Genomic DNA, 25,069 nt, shown 5'->3' with positions numbered 1-25,069 from the left:
ATGACTCCACTCCAGCAGGGCAGGGGTGTGCCCTGCCTCATCAGGGCCAGGTGGAGGTAGAAGCCCAAGTTTCCTACTTGAGCTCTGTTGACATGGAGTATTTGTGTGTCTGTGGGTCCTCATTACACCAGGCAGGTATGAGATTTCTGTGTCCCCATGTGGTCTCCACTGGCACCATGGGTGGGTGGCATCATTACTGCTAGGTAGTAGTGCAAGTCCTAACTTTCCTCTAGACCTCCTCTGACATCACCTTTGCAGGGAGGTGCTGGGTGGGAGTGGATCCAGGCTCCCCACGTGGTCTCCATTGATACCACAAGGCCAGCTCCTTATACGTTGGCTGAGACTTTCATCTCAGCTCCCTTCTTAGTCTTCTCTGACACCACCCTGGTGGCAGGGGTGAGGGATGGGGCACCTTGCTGTAGCCTCTCAAGTGTGGCAGTCTAGGATCCACACTCAGCCTTGGCTTGCATGCGTGGGAGTGGGGCCAGAGATTTTTCTGTTATGTTTGACAGAAGTAGAGTCACTGTTGTCTAAAATTTTCTCTGTTGCTAGGCTGCCCCATTCTTGTTCCTTTGATTAGAGAGTGCAGGCTTTTGTTGGGGCTTTTTTTGTCTACTGCAGTTGGTATTTCTGGGTTATCAATATCTTCTGCTCCAAGTCTGAGATATATGAGGCAAAAAGAAAACCAGGGAATTTAACACCTTGGGTCTTGTGGTCCCTGGCCTGTATGCCTAATTCCCTCCACCTTTCAGAGTTTTCTTTGGTTTGTTTTATATACAGTCACCTGCCACATAGTGATGTTTCTCTCAATGGCAAACCACATATAGGACAGTGGTCTCACAAGATTAGTACCGTATAGCCTAGATGTGTAGTAGGCTATACCATCTAGGTTTGTGTAAGTACACTCTATGATGTTCGCACAATGACGAAATTGTCTAACAACATGTATTTCAGAGCATGTCCCCATCATTAAGTGAAGCATGACTATATCTGTTTAGGGATTTTAGTTGTGCTTAGCAGGAGGAATAGGGAAAAGTACCCCTACTCCACCTGCCCAGAAGTGAAAGTCATCTCTTATTATTATTTTTTAAAACATTTTTTTAAGAGCAGTTTTAGGTTCACAACAAAATTGAGAGGTAGATACAGAGATTTCCCACATACTCCCTGGCCCCGCACATGCATAGCCTCCTTCATTATCAACATCATTCACCAGAATGGTACATTTGTTACCAAGGATAAAACTACATTGGCACATCATTGTTGCTCAAAGTTCATAGTTTACTTTAGGGTTCATCCTTGGTGTTGTACCTTCTATAGGTTTGGACAAATGTATGACATATATCCATAATTATAACATCATAGAGAGTATTTTTACTGCCCTAAAAATCCTCTTTGCTCTGCCTATTCATTCACCACTCCGCCCACCACTGATCTTTTTATTGTTTCCACAGTTTTCCCTTTTCTAGAGTGTTATATAGTTGGGATCATACAGTATAAAGCCTTTCCAGATTGGCTTCTTTCACTTAGTAATATGAACTTAAGTCTCCTCTATATCTTTTCATGGCTTGATAACTCATTTCTTTTTAGTGCTGAATAATATTCCATTGTCTGGATGTACCACCGTTTATTTGTCCATTCACCTACTGAAGGACATGGTAATTGCTTCCAGATTTTGGCAATTATGAATAAAGCTGCTGTAAACATCCCTGTGCAGGTTTTTGTGTGGACATGTTTTCAACTCCTTTGGGTAAATACCAAGGAGAGTGATTGCTGGATCATGTAATAAAAGTTATGTTTAGTTTTGTAAGATATTGTCAAACTGTCTTCCAAAGTGACTGTAACACTTTACATTCCCACCAGCAATATATGAGAGTTTCTGTTGCTCCACAGCCTGGCCAGCTTTTGTTGTTGTCGGTGTTCTGGATTTTGGCCATTCTAGTAGATGTGTAGTGGCTCATTGTTTTAATTTGCATTTCCTGATGACATATGGTGTAGAACATCTTTTCATATGCTTATTTGCCATCTGTATATCTTCTTTGGTGAGGTGTCTTTTAAGGTCTTTGACCCGTTTTTTAATTAGGTCATTTGTTTTCTTATGTTGAATTTTAAGAGTTATTTGTATACTTTGGATAATAGTTCTTTATCAGATATGTCTTTTGCAAATATTTTCTCCCAGTACAGCTTGTCTTCTAAGTCCCTTAACATTATCTTTCACGGAGCAGAAGTTTTTAATTTAATGAAGTCCAGGTTATCAATTATTTCTCTTATGGATTGTGTCTTTGGTGCTGTATCTAAAAAGTCATCACTATACCCAAGGTCATCTAGGTTTTCTCTTGTGTTATCTTCTAGGAGTTTTATAGTTTTGCATTTTACATTTAGGTCTATGATCCATTTTATATTAATTTTTATAAAGGGTGTGAGGTCTGTATCTAGATTCAATTTTTTCCATGTGGGTGTCCAATTGTTCTAGCACCACTTGTTGAAGAGACTATCTTTGCTCCATTGTATTGTCTTTGTCCCTTTCTCAAACATCAGTTGACTATAATTATGTGGGTCTATTTCTGGGCTCTCTATGTTCCAGTGATCTATTTGTCTATGGCCACTACCACACTATCTTGACTACTCTAGTTATAATAGTAAGTCCTGAAGTTGGGTAGTTTCAGTCTTCCAACTTTGTTCTCCTACAATATTGTGTTGGCTATTCTGGGTCTTTTGCCTCTCCACATAAACTTTAGGATCAGTTTGCTGATATCCACAAAATAACTTGCTGGGATTTTAATTGAAATTGCATTGAATCCATAGGTCAAGTTGTGAAGAACTGACATCTTGACGATATTGAGTCTCCCTATCCGTGAACATGGAATATCCCTCCATTTATTTAGTTCTTCTTTGATTTTTTTCATCAGAGTTCTGTAGTTTTCCTCATAAAGATCTTGTACATATTTTGTTAGATTTATCCCTAAGTATTTAATTTTGGGCAGTACTAACGTAAATGGTATTGTGTTTTTAATTTCAAATTCCACTTGTTCATTGTTGGTATATAGGAAAGCAATTGATTTTTGTATATTAACTTGTGTCCTGCATACTTGCTATCATCACTTATTAGTTCCAGGAGTTTTTTTGTTGATTCTTTTGGGTTTTCTATATAGATGATCATGTCATCTGTGAATAAAAACAGTTTTATGTCTCCTTTCCCAATATATATACCTTTTTTTCCTCTTTCTTGCCTTATTGCATTAGTAAGGACTTCTAGTACAATGCTGAAAAGCAGTGAGAGGCGATATTATTTTTTTAATCTACATGATCATAACTTTTTGTATAGTTTTGTCACTATTCTGATTTTAATAGTGTTACTGGTCTTGTAGATTTAGAAAATGCTAAAGAGTGCGGGGGAGCCAACATCAGCATGCAACAGGGCACTGTGCTAGCCTCTGCCCTGTTCAAAATTCTTACAAATAGCTGAGATGAATGCCAAAAGTAATAATATATTTGCATCTCAAAAAACTGAGAGTGATAGTTAATACATAGGATCATAAAATCAAGATTCAAAAAACTTTGATGAAATAGCATTATCAAATGCTATTATGCATTCAGATTCAGAAAATAAATTATATAGTAGGGTAAAAAAGGCAGTGCTGGTCTAACATTGGTTCTTATGGAGCAAGCAACATGCAAAGAAAAAACAGAAGGAGGGTAGTACTTATATAATTAGAAATGAAATAAGAAGCAAAGGGAACTAATACTAATTCAGCCTGTATTTTGGGCCAACCACTGGCACAGGCATATTGCAGATGCCAAGGAATCTGACACGACCCTAGACTATACTAACAGGAGCAAGTGGCCGGAATAAGGGAGGTGACTGTCACGCTGTGTGCTGTGATGTGTGGATGATGTGTGGACGTTGTGCCCAACTAATTGGAGGTGACAAGCGTGGTGATAGGTCACATGAAAGGTTTTTGAAAAATGTTTAATTTGATGAGGAGAAGGTTAGAGAACATGAAAGATGTCACGTGGAAGAAGAATGAATCATTCTGTCTAGAATCAGAAGTACAAGGTAGTGAGCTCCCTGTTAGTGTAAGTATTTAAGCAGTGGCAAAATGACTAGCTGGTAGGGATAAAAGAAAGTGATCCTGCTTTAGACGAGCACATGGCTAGATGGCCTGTAAGTTTCATTCCAAGAATCTACGCACCTCTATGGGCCGAGTTAGAAAAGGAACAGAAAAGTGTTAATGTCGGGGGTTTAGCCTCACAAGGCTGAGCACCGCTGGTCTTCAGCTTTAATGAGATCCAGACATTAGTAAGAAAGAAAAGAGATATGTTTAGTTAAGATAAATTCCAGCTATTATCTTAGGAAACAGGAAATTCAGAGTTTTATAGGTGAGATGTGTACAAACAAAAGCTGGATTTAAAGTTTCCAGGGGGACTATTATTCAAACAAAAGAGCCCTTGTTTTTGGTGATGGAGTTCAGAAGAAATGGGATATGGACATTATAAGAGAGAGGCACCTGCTTGTGTATTTAAAAAAAAAAGAACTTCCTATAGGGAGATATCTCCTGCAAATTGAATTGTGAATGAGAAGAAGACAGATTCTCTCAAGTGCTCTGCTTAATTTTATTTCAAAATTCTAAAAAGAAAAGTGAGCGAGGTTGCCATCTAGCGACTGTTTTCTGGTTTTCAACGTTAGAGGCTCTTGAACATGAGTCCCCACGGCGGTGATTCTCAAACCTGGCTGTGCATTAGCATCACCTGGAGCTTTCCTAAACCATTGATTCCTGGGACCCACCTGAGGCTGGAATGAGACTCTTGGGAGATGGAGATCTCCAGGGGCTCTACTTTATTTTAAAGCTCTTCAGATGACTCTGCTGGGCCTAGTCTACCACGAGTGCTTGGAATTAACTGCCCTGGGCACATATTGAGTGTGTGATAAAGTGTCACAGAGGCAAGTTTATGTAAAGTGCATGCTTGCTCTAAGAACCTGGTTTCAGGTATACGCAACTTGATGTTGCATCTTCATATCTCTGGTACTTAAAATAGGCTTAGTACTGCTAGAATTTACCCTACTGCTATGCCCAAAGACACACAATCAAAGATATTTATTGTAACACTGGTTTTAATAAAGATTAACTAAAAATGACTTAAATATTCATCAATAGAATTTGGCTAATAAGATGACAGTAAATCCAAGCAGTGAAATTCTATGCAACCCTGTAAAAAGAGGGAGGTAGTTCTACATAGGCTGATACTCTAGATGTATTAGGTGAAGAAAGCAAGCTGTATTTTTAGCAAAGGGGTAATTCTGGTGCAGGTGGTCTGGAGTTGATCTCAGAAACACTGCATTAGTGAGTAGATCGAGTCATATTTGTGATATAAGGCTGTGAACGGGGCCCAGGGATTTTCATTTTTAACAGGTTCCTCAAGTGATTTCAATACGAACCAAATTTTGAAATCACTGGCCTGGGGTTCTTCCCAGTGACCCTCAAATCAGTCTCCTAGGTCTCCTCTGGGTCTAGGCCAGTCCAGGCCTCCCTCTGTATTAACCCGACATTGTGGGAATGCTTTCAGTATGTGATGAGGAGATAACGTGTTCTTGCTGGTTATCTCGATCAACAAATAATGAAAATATGATTTAAAGTGAACTTACAAGACACCCTTCAAACATGAACCTTTAGACAGGCTCTTGCGAAAGAGAACTTGTTCCCAGTGAGTAGGCGTGGCTGCCCGGGTTCGCCGCCATGTGGAAAGTCATCTGGCGCCTGTAGAGCTGTGGTGAGCCGTCAGGTCACGTACAAATCAGTCATTCTGACGGGATATAACTGCAACGTATGTCTCTGTAAAAGACAGAACAGAAAGTATGACAAGGAAACAAAGAAGGAACTGAAGGAGCAAAAGTTGAAAGTGCAAAAGGAGCGAAAGGTTGCGATGCGCTGATCTGAGATGTGTTTGCTGTCCTATGTTTCACAAAGGTTTGGGTTCTGGGAGACTGTCCCCTGTCAAGAGAATTTTCAGTTGGTAGAATTTGTGAGCAATAACCCTCGCGTCTGTAGTGCTCTCCTACAAAGTCGGCCGTTGTGACCTGTTCCGGGTTGGAGTTCTCTCTGCATGGAGACCCCGATTGTTGAAGGGAATGAGCCCCTCCCAGGGAAGGGCCCTCAATTGGGCCAACGTGTTTTACAAGGGGCGGGAGACTGGAGGGACCAATGGAGATGGAGAACACGGGTGTGAAAGCCCGCTCAGACCTCCCCAAGCCGCCCTGCACCCACGGAAAGGAGTCCCCACTCGGACTCTCCAACCCACGGCCTCACCGGGATTACGTAGTTTTGAGTAAATGAGGAGGCTTCATTCTTTCAGTTTGCTGCTGTTTATTCATCTATCACTTACTCAAAGCATGTGAGTAAGCCTTGAATCAGTTTGCATGTATTTCTTTTTCAAAATAATGTTTATAGTTTTTCTGATCAGAAAAGAAAAGAAAATTCAGTGTAGAAATTTACAAAGAATATAGTAAAATATGAAGGAAAAAATCACTTATGGATGCATCACCTTTTCCTTTCCACTCTTTTTTCTATGTATATATTTAAATACATTTTAAGAAAACTGGTATCATACTTTATGTTCTGTTTGGTAACCTGTTCTGTTAACTTAATGTTTCATTTTACCACATTACCAAATATTTTGAAATCATTAAAAAATTTCATTATATAACTCTACCACAATTTGTTCAATCTACTCTTGAAGGATATTTAATGTTTTCCCAGTTTTTCTCCATTATAAACTCTTGTTTGTTTTTTAAAAATTACATCTGAATGCCGTTGGTATTTCACCATTGTTCATAATATGAGCTGTTTTTAAGGTATACATTCTTTATCATATTTAGGAGTATGCCACTTCCTGGTATTCCTTGTTTAATAATAATTTGAAAATCGGAAATAGGTGTTGAGTATTTGAGAATGACATTTTGTGTCCCTCCAGTTTCTCAGTCCAAAAATTTAGTCATGTATACCCCCTTTTCTTTCTCTTAAAACCTCATATCCAAATCATTGGCGAACCTTGTGGGCTTATGCTTCATCACACACTCAGGATCTGACCCCTTCTCGCCGTCCCCCTCATCTAGATGATTACAACAGCCTCCAGACCTTACCCTGCTTCCACCTTTACCAGACTACATTCTGTTCTCCAACACAGTAGCCAGGGTTATCCTTTTAAGATAAGTCGGGTCATCCACTTTTTGCTTACAATCTTCTATTGGATTTCCATCTCACTCTGTAGTCTACAAGGCTCTGTCTTCTATACTTCCTTTGCTCGGACTTGATCTCCTACCATTTCCCCCTTGCACATCCACTCCAACCATGTTGGTTTCCCTGCTGTCCTCAGTACGCCAGGCAGGATGCTGCCTCAGGGCCTTTACATGTGCTGTTGATTCTGCCTGGAACACTTCTCTCCTTCATATCCAAATAGTTAGCTCCCTCATCTTCCTCAGAATTCTGCTCAAACATCATCTCAGTGCAGCCTTCTCTGATCATCCTATTTAAAATCGCAATTTCTATCAACCTTCCATGCTTTATTTTTTCCACAGCATTTATCACCATCTAACATACTCTATCTTTTCTTTTTATTATACTGCCTGTCTTCAGTATACTGCCTGCATTTCTTCCATTAGAATGTAAGATCCATGAGGGCACCCTCAGCACCTAAGACAGTATCTGGCACATAGTAGACATTCAACTGAACTGACCCAAACTCAACTCAACTCAAATATTTGTTGAATGAATGACATTGTTGTTGTTTGATGGGAATTGAGCTACTGATGTGATGTATTATAGGACTAGATTTCATAATAGTGAACTGCTTTTGTACTTCTGGGATAACCTCTTTTTGCTCATACTGAATGACTTTTTTTTTATTGAGGCAAAATTGATATATAACATTATACAAGTTTCAGGTATACAACGTTATAGTTCAACATCTGTATACATTACAGAGCGATCACCACCAAAAGTCTGGTTTCCATCCATCACCATACAATTGACCCCTTTCACCTATTTTGCCCACCTCTCGACCCCCTTCCCCTCTGGTAACCACCAATCTGTTCTCTAACTATGAGTTTGTTTTTGTTTTGTTTTGTTTGTATGTTTGTTTTTTTAGTTTCCACATATGAGTGAAATCGTACAATACTTGTCTTTCTCTGTCTGACTTATTTCACTTAGCATAACACCCTCAAGTTCTACTCATGTTGTCATAAATAGCAACATTTCTTAATTTTTGTGACTGAATAGTATTGCATTGTGTGTGTGTGTGTGTGTGTGTGTTTGTATCTTACATCTTCTTTGTTCACTATCCATCAATGGACACAGTTTGTTTCCATATCTTGGTTATTGTGAATAATGCTGCAATGAACATAGGGGTGCATATATCTTTTTGAATTCATGTTTTTGTACTCTTTGGATAAATACCCAGAAGTCGAATAGCTGGATCATATGGTAGTTCTATTCTTAATTTTTTTAGGAATCTAGTCTCCATACTATTTTCCACAGTGGCTGCACCAATTTACATTCCCACCGAGAGTGTACAAAGGTTCCCTTTTCTCAACATCTTTTCCAACACTTGTTATTTCTTGTCTTATTGATAATAGCCATTCTAACAGGTGTGAGGTAATATCTTACTGTGGTTTTGATTTGCATTTCCCTGACAATCAGTGATGCTGACCGTCTTTTCATGTGCCTCTTAGCCACCTGCACGTCTTCCTTGGAAAAATGTCTATTTAGTTCCTCTGTCCATTTTTTAATTGAGTTTTTTCTGTTGTTCTGAACGATTCTTTAAAATTACTTTTGCAATTAAATTTCCTGGGATTTTTCCAATCTATGTTCATAAGTTGTGCTGTCTTATGGTTTTCTTATTTTGTTCTATTCTTTTAAGGATTCGACATCAAGGTCATCTTAGCCTCATAAAATGAAGTGGGCAGCTTTCCTTCTTTGCCACTATTTCCAAAATGGTACCTAGTGCATAATTCATACCAATTATCTATTTGCTGAATGTATGAAAGAACACACTATTAAACCCACTTGGCTCTGAGGACTTTTTGAGAGGCAATTCATTGATAATGTTGTCCAGTTTCTTTCATGGTTAATGGTATATTCAGCTTTTAAGATTTTTCAGGATTTATATGTTTCCAGAAAAGACTGCTTCGTAGAAACACTCTAATTTATAATCATAAAATTGTTTTTGTTATTATTTTGTATTTTCAATGTCTCTTTATCTGATGTTATATTCTTATTTTCATTAGCAGTTTTCTTTAATTTTTTATCCTTTCTTTGTCTCTGTGAGATCTTTCAGAGGCTTCTCTATCTTATTGTTTGAAGTAAAATATGTTAAATCCAAATTGTTTAAATTCTATTACTAATCTATAACAATAGTATCAATCTACTTAAAATTCAAATATAGCAGTAACCATGTTTCTAAATACGGGGCATATATGCTATTCTAAACTGTCCCCATGAATTTCTAGAGCATCGTTCATTTAATAAAATGGAGTCCACTTGAAGCTCTTCTTGTTCTTATTATCTAAAGTCTAAACCATATATGTTCATGTGGATTTTCTTTCGGATATTGTGGGAATCCACTCATCCCTTTTACTTTTTTCTCATCTGGGTTTCTGGCCTTGAGAGTGCATTGGAGTTTTGTTCGCCTTTCTTTCCAGATTTCCTCTTTAAGTTTTTTCTAAGCCTTTATTGCCCCCTCTTCCCCTTCTGCTTCCAATTCCCCTTTCATGACTTTCCTCCATTTCCATCTATTTCTTTTCCTCTTTCTCTGGGCCGTCTAATACTACATCTTAACACCTTTGATTCTAGGTATCAATATCTCATTACCTTATTAGAAGTTGTTTTTGAAACGTGGGCTCCTATGAAAGCATCATGGTGTCTGTGAAACTAATGCCACCTTGAGTGTCTGCTTAGTTCAAAGCAGATCCTAAAGACAGTGAGGAGACAGTGGTATGCTTCCTCTAGATTATACGAGCAGCCCTTTGGGTGTCCTTACCACTAGTCTTCTGCCTTCCAAATCCTCCCACCCATCTCACCCACCACTACGTCCCCGTCCTATGGTTGGACTGATTTCTCCTAAGCTCTTATACATATTGTATCCTTTAAGGTCATTGACAGTCAAGCCCTCATTTGCCTGTTGGAACCCACTGTCTGCAGCCCCTCTGAATGTGTAATACCTCAAGGAAAATGGATTTTACTGTATCTTTGCTCTTTCATTCAGCTAGAGTTTATCTCTTTCCTCAGAACTCCTATAATCACTTTATTTATATTTCTGTTATTGAACTTACCACAGCCTGCCTTGTATCTTTTGTATGCCTTTCTCCTTGACTAAAGTATAGTCTTGATAAGGGCCAGGAGCATCTCTTCTCTTCTTCTTTTGATCCCCATGGGATTTTGTAAAATATGGACATTCAGTATATGTTTTTCAACTCAGCTGAATATTATACCAAACAGAATCAAGATATCTTGCCCTGACTGGCTGAAGTTGCCAAGAACAGATCAATTAGGGCTGCAAAATCAAACTAGGTTTTACAAGCAGAGCAATCTAGAAGAGTGAGGTCGGAGGGAGTAGTGGGTGTGGAAATAAATGCCAGAGCCTGGAGTGATCTTTTCTTTTTGGGCACAAGGTGGCAGACCATTACCATTTCAATCATCACATGTAAGGCAGCTTTGTGAAGCTGAAATTTTCTGCCCTGTTTCAGAAAACTATGTTTATAAAAAAAAAAAAAAAAAAAAAAAAAGCGAAGCTAGTGCAGCTTGTTGGCTGAAGCCCAGGTTTGGATGAAGCACAGACCCACTGCCTGACTGCAGGCGGTGCCTCCGGATCTCTGGTCTTTCCATTTTAGACTCACCCCTCTGTGGCTGCATCCCACAGCAATGCATCGTGGATGTGGAAACATTGTGAGTTGCCCTTAAATGGATGAAGAGAATCTGAACACTGTCACTGTTTGAATAAATATGCATGAACACTCAAGCTTGGAGAGAGGAAACAAAAACTGACCAGAGAATTGAAACGTAACAGTTTCTCCGCTAGATAGCAGACTAAGATAGACGACCTTTGGAAGGTCCCTCCTGTATTACTCAAAGAAAACATTGGTTTTTCTCTATCAGCTCATTGTTTTTCTTCTACGACACCAAGTGTTTTTCATGTGATCAGACAATTCACATGTAAAAGTATGATATAATCTGGGATGTAAGTAGCAGATTGATTTCAATTCATTTATCTGCAATTTAAATTCTGGTATAGTTTTCTTCACTTCATTAATTGCCTCCAGTTTTGTGTGTGCATGTGCCAAAATTGTCTTTTACAAAAAAAAAGCAAAGCACTAATAATCGTTTATCCTGGAATCATGATGGTGACTGATTTATTAGGTGATATGTTAAGTCTTTCCATTGACACTGATTTCTGTTATACCTGGAAGATGGAGAATAAGTGATGGAAAAAAGATATTCCTTGTTTTCAGATTCTACTTAGCATTTCTTTCAGCTTCTCTCTCTTGCAATACATGTATATACACAGGCACATACACATATTCATATAGTACATGCGTGAGTATATACACACTCTCCATGTATGTGTCTATATATACACACATTCATATATATCATGTATATTATGTATATCTATCTATGTGATATATGGCAGTACAGTGAGTGTTTAAGAGCAAAGACTCTGGAGTCTGACTGCCTGGATACAAATCCTAGCTTACTAGTTGGAACACTTACTAACAGTTCTGTGCCTTAGTTTCCTCATCTGTAAAATGGGGATAATAATGGTACATATATAATAGGATGGCTGTGCAGGTTAAAGGATTTAACAGAGTGTGGCACGTGTTAACCACCGTTATTTGTGTGTATGTGGAGAATCTGATTTACTCCATAGCTCATACTGCAACTTTCATTTAGTAAAAAAAGCACCTTCTATCCACCCAATGTGGGAGTTTAGATTTTTTGAAGGCACCATAATGTTGACATTGACTTGTATTCACTTGTGTTATATGGATTATTCAACTTGATCATCTAGGTGCGGTACAGAACATACCAGTCATGATTTCTGCTGTTTGGGAGCTCACGTCATAAAGAGACAAGAGAAATAATATGCACCCTACTTTCTCTATTCTCTGCCTCTCTCTTTCTTCTTCCCTTGGCCCTTCTCATGCAGAAGAAAGTCAGGAGTGGAGAGATATACCAACTAGTAACTCAATTCAGCTGTCAATAACCAAAAAAGAGCAGTCGCTTAACAAATAGAGAAGCGTTTTCCTCACAGAACAAGCACTCTGGAGGCAGGAGGCTGTTGGGGTTCCTCTAGTGGCATCTCTATGATTATTTTGTCCTTTTGTGGTAGAAAACCTACACTTCCGTGTTTCTCCTTTACGCTCACACTACTACCACACTCACAACACTTCTGACACCAGACATATGGGTTTTTTCCCACACCAAGCACTTCTGTGACACCAGCTGGGTGTCAACTAAGTTGAGTTAGATTTAACTCAGGTTAAGGGCTCAGTCCCACTAGACTGCCGCCCCAACCCCATTCAGAGGCCAATCGCAAGTCCAGGCTGTCACCTGTGCTTCTGACCTATTGGCTATAAATTGGAGGTTCCCACAACCCCCTCCTTGGGTTCGATTAATTTGCTAGAGCAGGTCACAGAACTCAAGAAAACATTTTACTACTGTTTACCAATTTATCGTAAAAGGATATGGTCAAGCGTAGATGAAGATGCAGATGGAGGAGATGCACAGGGCAAGGAATGTAGGAAGGGGCGTGGATCTTCCATGCCTCTCCAGAAGGGCCACTCTCCCATCGACTCCACGTGTTCACCAACCTGGAGACACTCTTAACCTCATACTTTTGGGATTTTTATGGAGGCTTCATCACACAGGCATAATCAATTATTAATTGTTTTCAGCCCTTCTCCTCTCTCTGGAGACTTGGAGGTAGGGCTGAAAATTTCAAGCTTCTTATCATGGCTTGGTCTTTCTGGTAACTAGCCCCCAACCAGGAGCCATCCAGGAGCCCACCCAGAGTCACCTCATGAGAACAAAAGACACTGCTGTAACTCAAGAAATTCCAAGGTATTTAGGGGCTCTGTGTCAGGAACTGGGGTCAAAGACCAGATATTAGAACAAAAGATGCTCCTAGTGCTCTTATCACTTATGAAATTACAAGGTTTTAGGAGTTCTGTGCCAGGAACCAGGGACAGAGACCAGTATATATATTTGCTATTATCTCACACCTTTCCTTCATGGTCACAAAATGGCTGCTGCGCCTCCAGGCATCATGTTAATGTTAAGCAAAGAAGAATAGGGTAAGAAAGGAGAAAAGGAGGTACTAGTTATATAAGCTCCTCTTATCAGGAAGAGCAAAAGCCTTCCAGAACTCTGCTCCTCTCCCTCACCAGGAGGCTCAGGTCTAATTTCCAGAGTGGTGTCACAAGGCCATTAGCTGGAAAATCATCTATACTAAAGGTTAGAAAAAGAAACGACTGGAAATGATTTGGGATCAGCCAATGAATAATATCTGCCAAAGTAAGTTTTTGCCTTGGCTTTGCATTTGTGCTTCTTCTCAAATTCTCCCTGTTGCCCTCCCTCTACCCCATTCCCCTCTTTGTCTGGAAAGAGGTAGAATTGAGAAAAGTGATAATAGGGAGATTTGTTTCAGGAAACAAAATTTGCCTTATAAGAAGTTATGAATGTGCAACAGAGGAAAGAGCGTAGAAGGATATGAAATAGGGTATCTTTATTAGAGCACAGGAGGTCAGAGGAAAAGGGAAACGCTGGTTTAAGCAGAGTGGGATGAGGGTAGGTGTTCAAGCTGTATCCAGCGGGTTAATTTCACAGCACTGCCTCTGCCAGACGCAGAACTAATCTTGTTGCCTCTGAAATGAAGCACCACAGACAACAGACCTTCTTATAGATCATTTAATTATAGATTATCATGTGAGAGATATTGTTTATTTTCATGTCTACAGAGCAAACAACAAAGGAAGGCTTTTGTGACATTCACAAACTATTTTTAAACGACGCCTATTCAAATGTTACCTATTCCATAAATCCTTAATGAATTTTTCTTTTTGCTTAAAAAAAGCATCCTAGCTTTGAATAGAGTTACATCTATGGCTATTAAAATAGTAACAATTCTCCCCAGGAGGCCAGGTTTCCTGGTGTTCTCAATGCCCCCCATCTGTCCTTCTTCGTCCGGTCTGCTACCGGGTGGCTCTCCTTTACTGTCAAGTCACAGTCACAGGTGTTCGCAGCTTCATCCTGCTGGGATGCCTAGTGGACTAGTCGCCATCACTCTCACTGGAACTGTCACTGTCAGATGACTCACTACTGTCACGCTTTCTAGGGGGACTAAACCTCCTATTGGAGTGGGGTTTTCTGTAACCCCAAGACCCTTTCCTTTGGGGCATACCCTTATTCCATGAAGAGCTGTTTTGTCTGTGGGGTACATAATGATTTTTTCTGCTGTGTGTTATAGTCCCCTCATTATTGTGGCCATTATGGGAACCAATTTCATTTTTAATTTCATGATCAAGACCACGAGAAGGAATGAGCTGGCCCTGACTTTTGCCCTTACTAGGAAATCTTTGTTTTTCATTTGAGGTTGCTTGATTCCCATTAGAATGTTCTGGACCTTTTCTACTACTACCTTTGCCATTTTTCGGAATTTCATTATGATTAGTACTTTCGGCTACATCACTGCTGCCTTCTTTTCTTTTCTCTTTTGAGGGTATGTGAGGGTAATGAAACTCGACTTCCCCTTGGTGAGCATTTTGGCTGCTGGCATCCACTCTGTTTCCTTCTTTTCCAGGGAGTTTCTTAAAGTCAGTGCTACCTATGAAGTTGTTGCTGCCCTCCACTAGCCTCGCATCAGCACCATTTGCCTCTTTTGCTGTTCCATCCCTGGTTCCAATGGTATTTCTGCCATTTTCTTCTTTCTCTGGGATCTCATTATAACCTGGCCCTTTCGCATCGGGGTGACTAGTCTCAGCTTCACCTGGGCTGGAAAACTCTGTTTGAATATCTGCACCTCCTAGGTCAGGACCAATAGCTTCTCCTTTACCAGATATGTCCTTAAAAGGTTGGCCATCTCCACTGAAAGGAGAAATATCATTGTCCCCCCTCTCTTGAAGATCTGGGTCACCACTGCCTTCAACATCGCTGGGGATTTTTTTGACTTTCGGGAGCCGTTTTAGATAGTCAGTGTTGTGCTGGATACGGTGGGTGCTTTTGCTTTTTACGAGAATATTCTGGGCTTGGGGATCTCTTTGATGATACTTTTTATCTTTTAAGGGGGCTTTAGCATAGTTCGCACCTGCTGGAATTCTGCTTAGAACTTTCCTGGGTTTGTTCTCTTTGTTTTCTTCCCCCAAGAGTTCAATCACAGTCCCTGGCTCCATTATGTGTTGCATATTCTTTCTGATGAGAGCTGCTCCATATTCTTCTTGGTCATGGAGTTTGCTGATAGCATCGTCTCCCTCCTTGGCCCCATTATTCTCAGTGGATTCAGGGTACGTGGACATCTTTAGGTCATTGTGTGCATTTTCTTTTTTGTTAATACTATAGTCTTCATTCATTTTCTGTCTATTTTCAAAAAGAATTTGGGATTCACTACTTTGGTTATTTTCATTGGCTCCAAGAGGGGACAAGTTATTCGCTCTTTCCTGGGCGATGTTTTCTTTAGGTGCTGGCTCTCGATTTCTTCTCTTGCCAGAAAGGGGAAGAGCAGTATTGTCTTTGTTTTTTTCTTCCTGTTAAAGTGTAATTTCCAACATAAACTGATTATTTTATGTTAAATTTTAAAAATCCAGTAATTCTTAGGCAATACAAAAAAAAACCCAACAACCATCAAATACTTGATAAAAAGAGTCCATTAACTCAATAGAGGTTTGTTGGTAGAGATAATTCTGGAATGGCCAAAGCAGGTTTCATAGAGAAAGAAGAATGAGCAAGGCTTGAAGGATGGGTAAGATTCAGATACATGGAGGGAAGTGGTGAGAATATTTTAAGAATATGTGGCATATTCAAATGTTTGGAAAGAGGAAACATCTGAAAAATAATATGATAAAACTATAAGTTTGGAGTAGAAAAGTCCTAAATAAGAGAATAAGAAATAAATTTGGAAATGTAGATTGGGGCCTGATTTTGAAGAAGGACAGAGTGTGGTCCTCATCTTGTGACTAGTGAGTCATTGCAAACGCAAAGGAGTTCATAGCTTTAAAATAATTATTCTCTCTCTCATTCTCTCTCTCTCTCTTTACTTTTGCCCTGGTCTTCAGAGGTGCTCATCTACCTAGAAGAAGATTTTTTTCTTTTTCTTTTCCTTTTTTCTTTTACAGAAAATATACAAATAGAAGAATCTAGGTAATACTCAGTTTCTAACATTCAAACAAAGGGTTTTGCAGCAAGCACTGAAATCCCAGCTATTGCCTGAAAAGGGATTCATTAATTTTATTTTCTTCCCCTTTTGTCATTATAATAAACCAAACTTGGTAGTTTAGATCAATAGTTCTCAAATTTAGCATTTATCAGAACTATTTGGAAGGCTTGCTAAAACGAAGATTTTGGACCCAAATGGCCAGAGTTTCTGATTCAGTAGGAGTGAGATGGGGCTCTAGAATTTGCGTTTATCACAAGTTCCCAGCTGATGTTGATGCTGCTGGTCTGTAGACCACATTTTGAGAACTACTATTCTAGATCACAAGTGTAAGTAATGGAGGTCCAGACAAGAAAAGTCCTTAGGAGAATACTGGGATGAAAAAGAGAAAGTGGAAGAGGAGAGTAAAGTGTTTATGCATGCATCTTAATTCGCCTTTCTTGGGGGTGGAGGGTGGTCTGTAAAGATGCTGCTTCATAGGCTGCACTTTACCAACCTAGCGTGCAACCAAGTTGCAATATGCTTGGAAGAACAATGTGGTCAAGAAGAAAGAGGGGCTGAGACTGACTTTGCCCATGCTACCCACTGTTTCCGTGTGACACAGGCTAGATATGGAAGTGTCTGACACTCTGGTCAGGAACTTTCCAGAAGGTGTCATAGTGGAGGGAATGAAGTGGTTCTAAAAGGAGCAATGTCCACAGAGCATGTACACTAGGGACGAATGTGAGTCATATTCAAACAAAGAGGGGTCCAAATTGTCCATGAGAGCCAGGAGGGGCTGAATCACCACTGGGCCCCAAGACTGTACTGTTTGGATCCTATGCTATGGCAGCCAGCGACTTCATCTTAGGATCCAGCAGGGCAAGCAGCACACGAGTGGTCCAGCAACATTGTTCCATGTGTGTCTGAGGATTCCATGTCTTCTTTTCCACTATGGCATAAGCCATGTTTGTACCTATGGTGTATGGTATGTAGTGGATGGTGTAAGCCACACCCTTCTCCCTCATATACCTGCATACCGTCTTAGAGAGAGAAGGAAGGAGAATGAGGATCTGAGCATTTGTGTGTGTGTGTGTGTGTGTGTGAGGAAGACTAGCCCTGAGCTAACATCTGTTGCCAATCTTCCTCTTTTTGTTGAGGAAGATTGGCCCTGGACTAACATCTGTGCCCATCTTCTTCTATTTTATGTGGGACACCTGCCACAGCATGGCTTGGTGAGCTGTAGGTAGGTCCACCCCTGGGATCCGAACCTGTGAACCCCGGGCTGCCGAAGCAGAGCGCGCAAACTTAAACACTGTGCCACTGGGCGGGCCCCAGGATCTGAGCATTTTTATCTAAAAGAGACTGAAGGATTTACTTTACAAACTATTTCAATTATTAAATAACCTTAACTTTAAACAGGTTGAATTTATTAATTTCTGCACTTACCCTCCCCTTCCATTAACCTCTGGGTAGGAACTCTTGAGCAACACAACAGTATCGACATAATAAATACCATTTCTCTCCATCTTAAAATTGTAGGGTGAGCTAAAATTTACACCACCACTACGTAGGCCTTTGAACTGGTGAGTAATACGAAATCAAAATAAGAGCTATTTACTGAGAGACGGGGCCATGTTAGAAATGTGGCTAGGTGTGACATGGTCCAAGCAATGCCTGATGACTTACTGAATGGCAGAGGCAACAGTCCTTCAGGGTATGGGGGGGGTGCGGGGCGGTGGGGCAGAGACCTCACATCCAGTTGGAGTTGGCACAGACATACAGAGTAGTACCTGGGACTTCAGGGATAAGAATTTGGTTTTATTTTGTGGGGGATGAAGAGCTAGTAAGGTTTATGAGCAAGAGATTAACAAAATAAAAATCAGGGCTTTAGGAGGAATAGTGGTAAGAAGGAACAGTTAGGAGGATGCTGCAGTGTCCAGGAGTAAGACATAATCCCTTGGATTAAGATTATGCCAAAGAAAAAAATCACAAAGAAAACCTTCTATTGGTGCCCAAATAGACAAAGTGTTAACAACTAAAATGAACTGGAATGTTGACATGCAAAAATGAAGATAAAAGATAATAACTTTATATGAGACATATTGATGTAGAGAAGATCTGGAACCTGAGCTCAAAAAGCAATACCCCTTAGAGACAGAGTTGTGTGTCACAGCCTCCCAGGACAAGTCCTTCCCAGTTTCCATGACCTGTGGTCGCTCTTTCCTCCTTGGACACTTTATGGGCTAATTGCTTGTTATGTTTCATGTCAGATCTTTTCATTTATGGATATTCTATTTTTTTCAAGTTATTATTTTTCTTAACCTGCAACCAGTAACTAGTATCCCTTTTTTCCCGATGCAACAATTATTAAGGAAATTTCCTCTTTCATATGCAACCCTTCCAATATTTGGAAAAGTTAAGATTTCCTCCAAACTCCCCAGATGCTTTCTCTTCTCCAGGCTGACACTGGCTGTTCTCTCTTCTTAGGTCGCTATGCTCACACTATACTCAGACCCATCACCTGACTGTGGATCTCCTTTAGCTAGTGGGGTCCCCAACCAGCCCCAGACTCTGGTGTGGCCTGATCAGCCCAGAGCACATGGCATCTAGCAGCTTCCTTGTCCTGGCCACAGCCCTGTTTTTACTAATACAGCTTAATTTTGTCCCGTCTTTTTCGGCCACCGCTTCAATCTCTTGGCCCTTGTTGAGCATGTGGACATCTTCTTGGATGTATTAATTAAATATGTGAAAACATATGAGAGCTCCCAGATGGAGAAAAAAAAAGTGCAGTCCATGCAGGGCAAGTGTATAGGGAAGATAGCAAAGGAGACAGAAAGCCCACACTCAGGGAAGCCAGGATCATGGGGAACTGTATCTAGTGAAATAGCAGGAAATGCCAAATGCTCTGTCTTGATCCCTCCATCAAGGGCTCACTGAAAGTGGGTGTGTCTATGGAAAGAACATGGGTATTAGAATCAGTTGCTCAACTCTGCTGTTTATGAGCTGTGTGATCTTGGAAGCCTTATTTAACTTCTCTGAGGCTCAGCTTTCTTAGTTTCTCTGTAAAACAAGAAAAATGATACCTACTTTTCAGGATTGTTGGGAGAATTAAATGATCCAACTAAATGCACGGATAGCTTCTAGCCCAATGTCTATGGTGAAACAAGTTCTATGTAAATGATGGTAATTATCATTTCTCCCAGAACTGTATATAGCCCTTTATCAAATGGTAGTTTGCTTTCCTGCATACTGTTAATGATAGTCATTTGATTATTAAATTAAGCTTTATTAGGAAAAACAGGGTTATGGTCAGGGCAAGGAAGCTGCTAGATGCTGTTCTCCCAGTCTCTGCACTTGTCTAACACTGGTTGTAGTGGCAGACGGAGATGGACTAATTCTGGACCCCTCTGTCCCTGTACTACCTGAATGCCACTCTCTGGCTGTGGGCTCTGTAAGCTTGTGGGCCCTGATACCATCTTATCTAAAACGGATTTTGATTGGACTTTCTCTCTCTCTCTCTCTTTTGGACCCCAAATAGGAGTGCTGTTCTACTTGGAGGACTGCCTGCTTTTATACATGTATCTTATTAATGTTGGAAGCAGTGGGGAAATTGTCGAGTCAGCTTGCACTTGAATCTCAAGATAAAAATGGTTAATAGAAGAGCCCTCTATTCTTACAAAGCTGGCTAATATGCAGTATACAAAAGTCCCACCTTGTAGTATTTTTAAGATATAATTTGAAATAATTTATTTGTAGGAGTTATGACATCGTTATCACCAATCTTTTATACTGGCAGGTCTATTCTGAAAATAGGTAAGATTTTGCTATGAGGAAAAAAATAATAGGAAAAAACTTTATAGTGAGTTATTTCTAAATAAAAAATATTTTAAATATTTGACTTATTTTAAGACACTAAATCTTGGAAAGTTGTATATGGACATTTATATTTTCCTCTGCAATCAAGTTTGTTTGTTCATTGCTAATATATCCTTTTGCATTAAACAAGTGCATTTGAAAAATCAGTAGATTATAATAATCCTTTCTTAATTTTTTTCCCACCGTACGCTGAAGTGGGAGGTTTTGTTTTATGTTTGGTGCTTTTACTGCTTTTAAAACAGTAGCATGTACACTAATGAATTGTGTGCATTTCATTAAAGACCGAATAGAGTTCTTTTGTAAATGAAAACATGAAACAATTTTTAAATCGTGGTATGTGATGGTGATGGTCAATCAGTTTTGCATTTGCTTATGTTACATGATTTCTGATTGCATTGTTGACTGTATGATGGTCTGCGTATTAGCTGACTGGTCTGCTTTCCTGTGCTATCCTTTTTTCTCTCCATGCCTTGGCTCATATTATTATTTTCATGGAGCATGGCCTCTCCCACCCACTTGTTTGCTCAAATCCTACTCATCCTCCAATGCCCAGTTCAATTATTTCCAATATGTAGCTTTCCCTGAAACTCAGACTAGGAACTAATCTTTTTCTACTCCAAGCCCTAAAGCATGATTTTTTGGGTACCACTCACAAAGCACTTTGCACATACTGTCTTGCGTTATAATGATTTTCGTAAGTGCCTTCTGTTTCTTTTCTAAGATCCTGGAGAGAAAGAATTAAGTTTTCGCAATCATTTTATCTCATATAGTATCTTGCACAATAGTAAGAGCTCAACATGTATTTGTTACAACAAATATGCTTAACAGGCTGTTAGTCTTAGAGAAGCTAAGTCCTAGAGATGCATCTAAAGAATATTGAGCAGAACAAAATAACATTCTGAAGGGAAACTACTGCTTTCATGGGAAATGAAGCCAGATTTGGAAAAAGTAAATAGTCCTTTTGCTGATGGCATTTTGAGCTGTTTCCAGCTCTTTGGCCAATGAATCTGCAAGAAGGGACTGAATGAAAAGAATTACTGTTCCATTTCAGTGACCAGGCCCTTGTTCTTTCTCTTCTGAGCATCGTGACACAGATGGAGTCATCTGTGAATGAATTTAAGGGACACTAAAATGTGTCACTCTTTAGGCCAACACGACTTCTCCTAATCCCCACTCTTAGAGCATTTGGTAGAATACGTCCAGAAAACCTCCTTACAAAAGACCAAACGTTACTCAGAAGAAATAACAAGAAAAACTCATGGGCATCCGGGCCCCACTGGCACCACACCTGCTGCGGCAGGGCCTGAAGCAGGGCGGGATTCGGGCCAGGGCATGGGGTGGCCCGTCTGTGTCAGGAAGCCTCTGGAACACAGAATTCCATAGCAGAGACACTGCAGGAGACTGGGACCGTGGGAATAGGACAAAGGCGCCAGCCACAGACAGAAACCCCAGAGCAGGCGAAAGCAACCTTTGTCTCCCCTATGGTCTCCCCTAGCGTTAGGCCAGAGTTTGCTCATGAGAAGGATCATGACTCAGAGATTCAGCTTACCTTTATGTCAGTTTGATTTTTCCTCCCAGGTGATGTGTAAACATACTTAAAAATATAATACCCATGTTTCTCATGGTGGCCCTTGTACGTTATCTACAAAAACACAACATTGTATTAAGATGGGTTTATCTCTCACTGATAAGTTTTCTGGTTCTCCTTTTGATAGTACAACTTATCTTTTTATATTGGGTGAAGTCTAATTCTGCGTCTGACAAATGGTAGTACTTCTTATAACCACAGGAGGGCGTGTGTCAGCCAGCTCCTGAAGACAGCAACGCATTCCTTTTTCTGCACATCTCTAAACCTGTTTTCCCTGAGGGTGACTGTCAACTGCTCTCTCCCCCAGGGCCTATCAATTTTATTACCAAATCTCAATGGAAATGGAGCACCTGGAAATATTTTCAAGTTGCGGGGGAGGCGGGAGCATTAGGAGAAAGGCAGATTTTACAGTATTCACGTCTGACGTCAAATTGGCAAAACTCACAGCAGGAACGTTCAGCCCTTAAGTTGGCAGTTTTTGCCTGTGTAATTTTCAGCTGAGATAGAGAACAGAAGATTGTTGGTTCTTAGAACAGAACTTTCTGAGACTGCCAGGAGAAACTGTGGTGGGCAGAAGTAAGCTGCAATGGGGTGACATGAAGGCTGAGGTGCTTGAACTTTCTGGATACGTCTGGAAAACCAACACCATGTAAACAGAATCCCCATTAGGACTTGTTAACTCCTTTCTCTTTGTTTTCTCCCTCATTTATTGCTTTGTTCTCAATTACATGGGTGGGAACATATTGTTTGCTAACGACAATATCCCGGAATTTTTCCTCACTTATCCCTCTGAAGGGAGAAATCATATTGAAGAGAAACAAATCTCCATCCAGAATGCTCTTCTCTTTTCTATCACACATTGTGTGTTCAAGTGCCAAAATTAGGTTGTACAATTTTGCATTTTCATTTTAAGTACATAAGAATGTTTTGATCGTTAAAATTTTCCTCTTATTGACTTTTTTCTTTACAGAGTTGAAATGTGTTTATTTGAGAAGAATAAGCCTGTTTACCCTCTGTTCTTCCACACAGTCTTGCTTAGTTTTCTCAGCCTGTGGTTGCGATGCCTGTAAGGAAACAAGAAATAAAGCTTCACCCAGCATTCATCCTTTTATTCACTTCTTCAAATGATAAACGTTTCATTTATTTTTCTCTCACTGGGTTGTATTATTCAATGTGGAAAATCATTCTGACCAAAAGAAGATGGACACACTCATCTCATTAATATGTGTCAGTGTTACAAGAGGGCGCCAGCGTTCCTCCGCCAGAGGGAGACAGCGCCATCTTCATTAAGAACCGCAAGCAACTTCGGGAAAACCGCCAAGATGGGGAGGGGTGCTACTCCAGGTGAAAAAGCTTGGATGTCATTAGTATCCACTGAAAAAGAAGTTTCCACTGGCACACTGGGAGTTGTTTTGTATCAGTGAATCCAAATCAGATTTCAGTGACGTGCATTGTATGTGCATTGATTGCATACGTACTTGCTGTGTGAGTTCAGATATGATGCTGCTGATAGTCCAGCAAGAGTGAAACCATAGCCCTGCACGTAAGGGGAAGGACCAACCTAAGGATGGGCCTTTATGTTTGCCAGTCACCTGGGCAGATATTTCTTTCCAGGAAAGGAAAATCGGGTGGCCTGCTGATTGGGACAAATGCTTTCTTCTGATCGGACAAGGAAGTGTCAAAATATCTTGAGGGTGCCTGGGGATGAGAGGCAGTATTGAAGCAAAGAAAGGCCAGAAACTAAAAGAGAAGAGACCCAGGCAGCTTGTTCCAGGCTTTCGGGCTAAACTTTAGGTGTCACAGGAGAGCATGAAGAAGAGGATGTGAGAATCCTGGAGCAAGCTTACCAGAGAAGGAACAGACATAACGATTCTTCTATTCTCAGTATTTTAATTTCCTTATTTGTTTTTGAAACTCCTAGCTTATTGCAGATGTGGCAAGAGGGCTCGTGGGTGGGACTGGTGCGTGTCTGAATGAGTGTGCTGAAGTGGAAGCAGGCATCATGGTGGTATCAGTCATATAAGAGAGAAACCCTCAAGGGAAAGATTAGATAAAAAGGCCCTATCCATCTAGAGAGCAGTCTGCCTGAATAAACCTTAAAGTTCTGTATTTCCTTGCAATAAGATTTGGGTATTACCCTGCTTGCTTTCAGATACCGTGCTTCTCCTGCACCCTCTGGATGACCCCTGCAAACTACATTTCCCGAGCGCCTTTGCCATCTGGCTTCAGTCTGGGTTTGGCTGAAGGGAGGCCTGGCCTGAGACTGGAGGGTAGAAGGAGAGGAAAGCCAAGGTATGCCCTTCTCTGCTCTCTCGTTTGGGGCTGCATCTCTAGATGGGATGCATCTGCTTTATGGTCCTACTTCCTGCTGCCACCCCTCCTCTGGCCACTACCCCCCACCCCAGGGCACTGGGAACACCACCTGCTTCCTTGTCCACCAGCCCAAGAGTAGTAGTAACTTCCATCTTCGGGTTGCCTCATCACTCTTGATTTGCCCTTTCTGTTCGTTCTATGCTTTATAACTATTCTCCAAATAAAATCCTTCCACTGAACTCCCTGTCATGGATTTTGTTGTCCTGACTGGACTCTGACTGATAAAATCATCTTAGAAATAAACTCGAAACTTTGGTAAAAGTACCCTGTTGGCTGGGCTCCAAGGCAGATCTGCCTAACATTCCATTCCATTCTAGAAAAAGAAATAGTTTCACAATAACACCTTATATTTCTATAGCACTTTACAGTTTGTAAACTGCTTCCACATGCATAATCTCATCAGATTCCCATAATAACCCCCTAGAAGAAGGCAGTAGAAGAAATGGAATTGCCTACACTCACACAGCTGCTAGTAGTAGTAGAAGTAAAGGAGATATTTTAACCTAAATTCTCTGTCTCAAAGTCCCAAGGGTAAAATAGTAAAATTTTAAATGACCTGATATATTAAAAAAAACATATTTACTAATAAGAAGAAATGTTGCTGAAGTTTATATTAAGTACCTTCAAGGCATATTTTATAATTTTATCCTTTACTGTATTTCTTTTTTATGTCAGTTCCTATGTGATCTTTCATATACCAATTTAGACCATTGCATCAGTCTTCAAAAATATCAAAACAGTAAAAATAGTTCTGGAAATAGGGCTATAGGAAAAAGAACACATGAAAATGAGTTGGATGGATATTAAGCAAAAGAAAGAAATGACAGTTTGGGGTAT

General features: G+C 40.2%; 1 protein-coding gene and 1 long non-coding RNA gene across 3 annotated transcripts in view; one reads left to right on the top strand and one right to left on the bottom strand.

Annotated features, from left to right (window-relative positions):
* The window catches only part of LOC147916501 (uncharacterized), a 111,526-nt gene that overhangs the window by 57,027 nt on the left and 29,430 nt on the right, over positions 1–25,069 (top strand). For both annotated transcript variants that reach the window (XR_015552946.1, XR_015552947.1), the window contains exon 3: positions 24,012–24,151. This is a non-coding gene — a long non-coding RNA (uncharacterized LOC147916501). The remainder of the gene's footprint in view (positions 1–24,011; positions 24,152–25,069) is intronic.
* Positions 14,318–15,609, bottom strand: MEPE (matrix extracellular phosphoglycoprotein). Its single transcript, XM_004430935.3, has one exon. The coding sequence runs from the start codon at positions 15,557–15,559 to the stop codon at positions 14,318–14,320; it is 1,242 nt and encodes a 413-aa protein (XP_004430992.3). The 5' UTR covers positions 15,560–15,609.

Source organism: Ceratotherium simum, chromosome 8, assembly GCF_057802395.1.
Source record: "Ceratotherium simum simum isolate JZ-2026a chromosome 8, ASM5780239v1, whole genome shotgun sequence".
NCBI classification, from domain to species: domain Eukaryota; kingdom Metazoa; phylum Chordata; class Mammalia; order Perissodactyla; family Rhinocerotidae; genus Ceratotherium; species Ceratotherium simum.
Note: the sequence above shows the minus strand (reverse complement) of the source record. Positions and strands in the feature narration are given on the sequence as shown.

Bases quoted from the DNA above. Each gene is read 5' to 3' on its own strand.
- MEPE (XM_004430935.3), bottom strand. From the start codon at position 15,559: ATGTCCACGTACCCTGAATCCACTGAGAATAATGGGGCCAAGGAGGGA.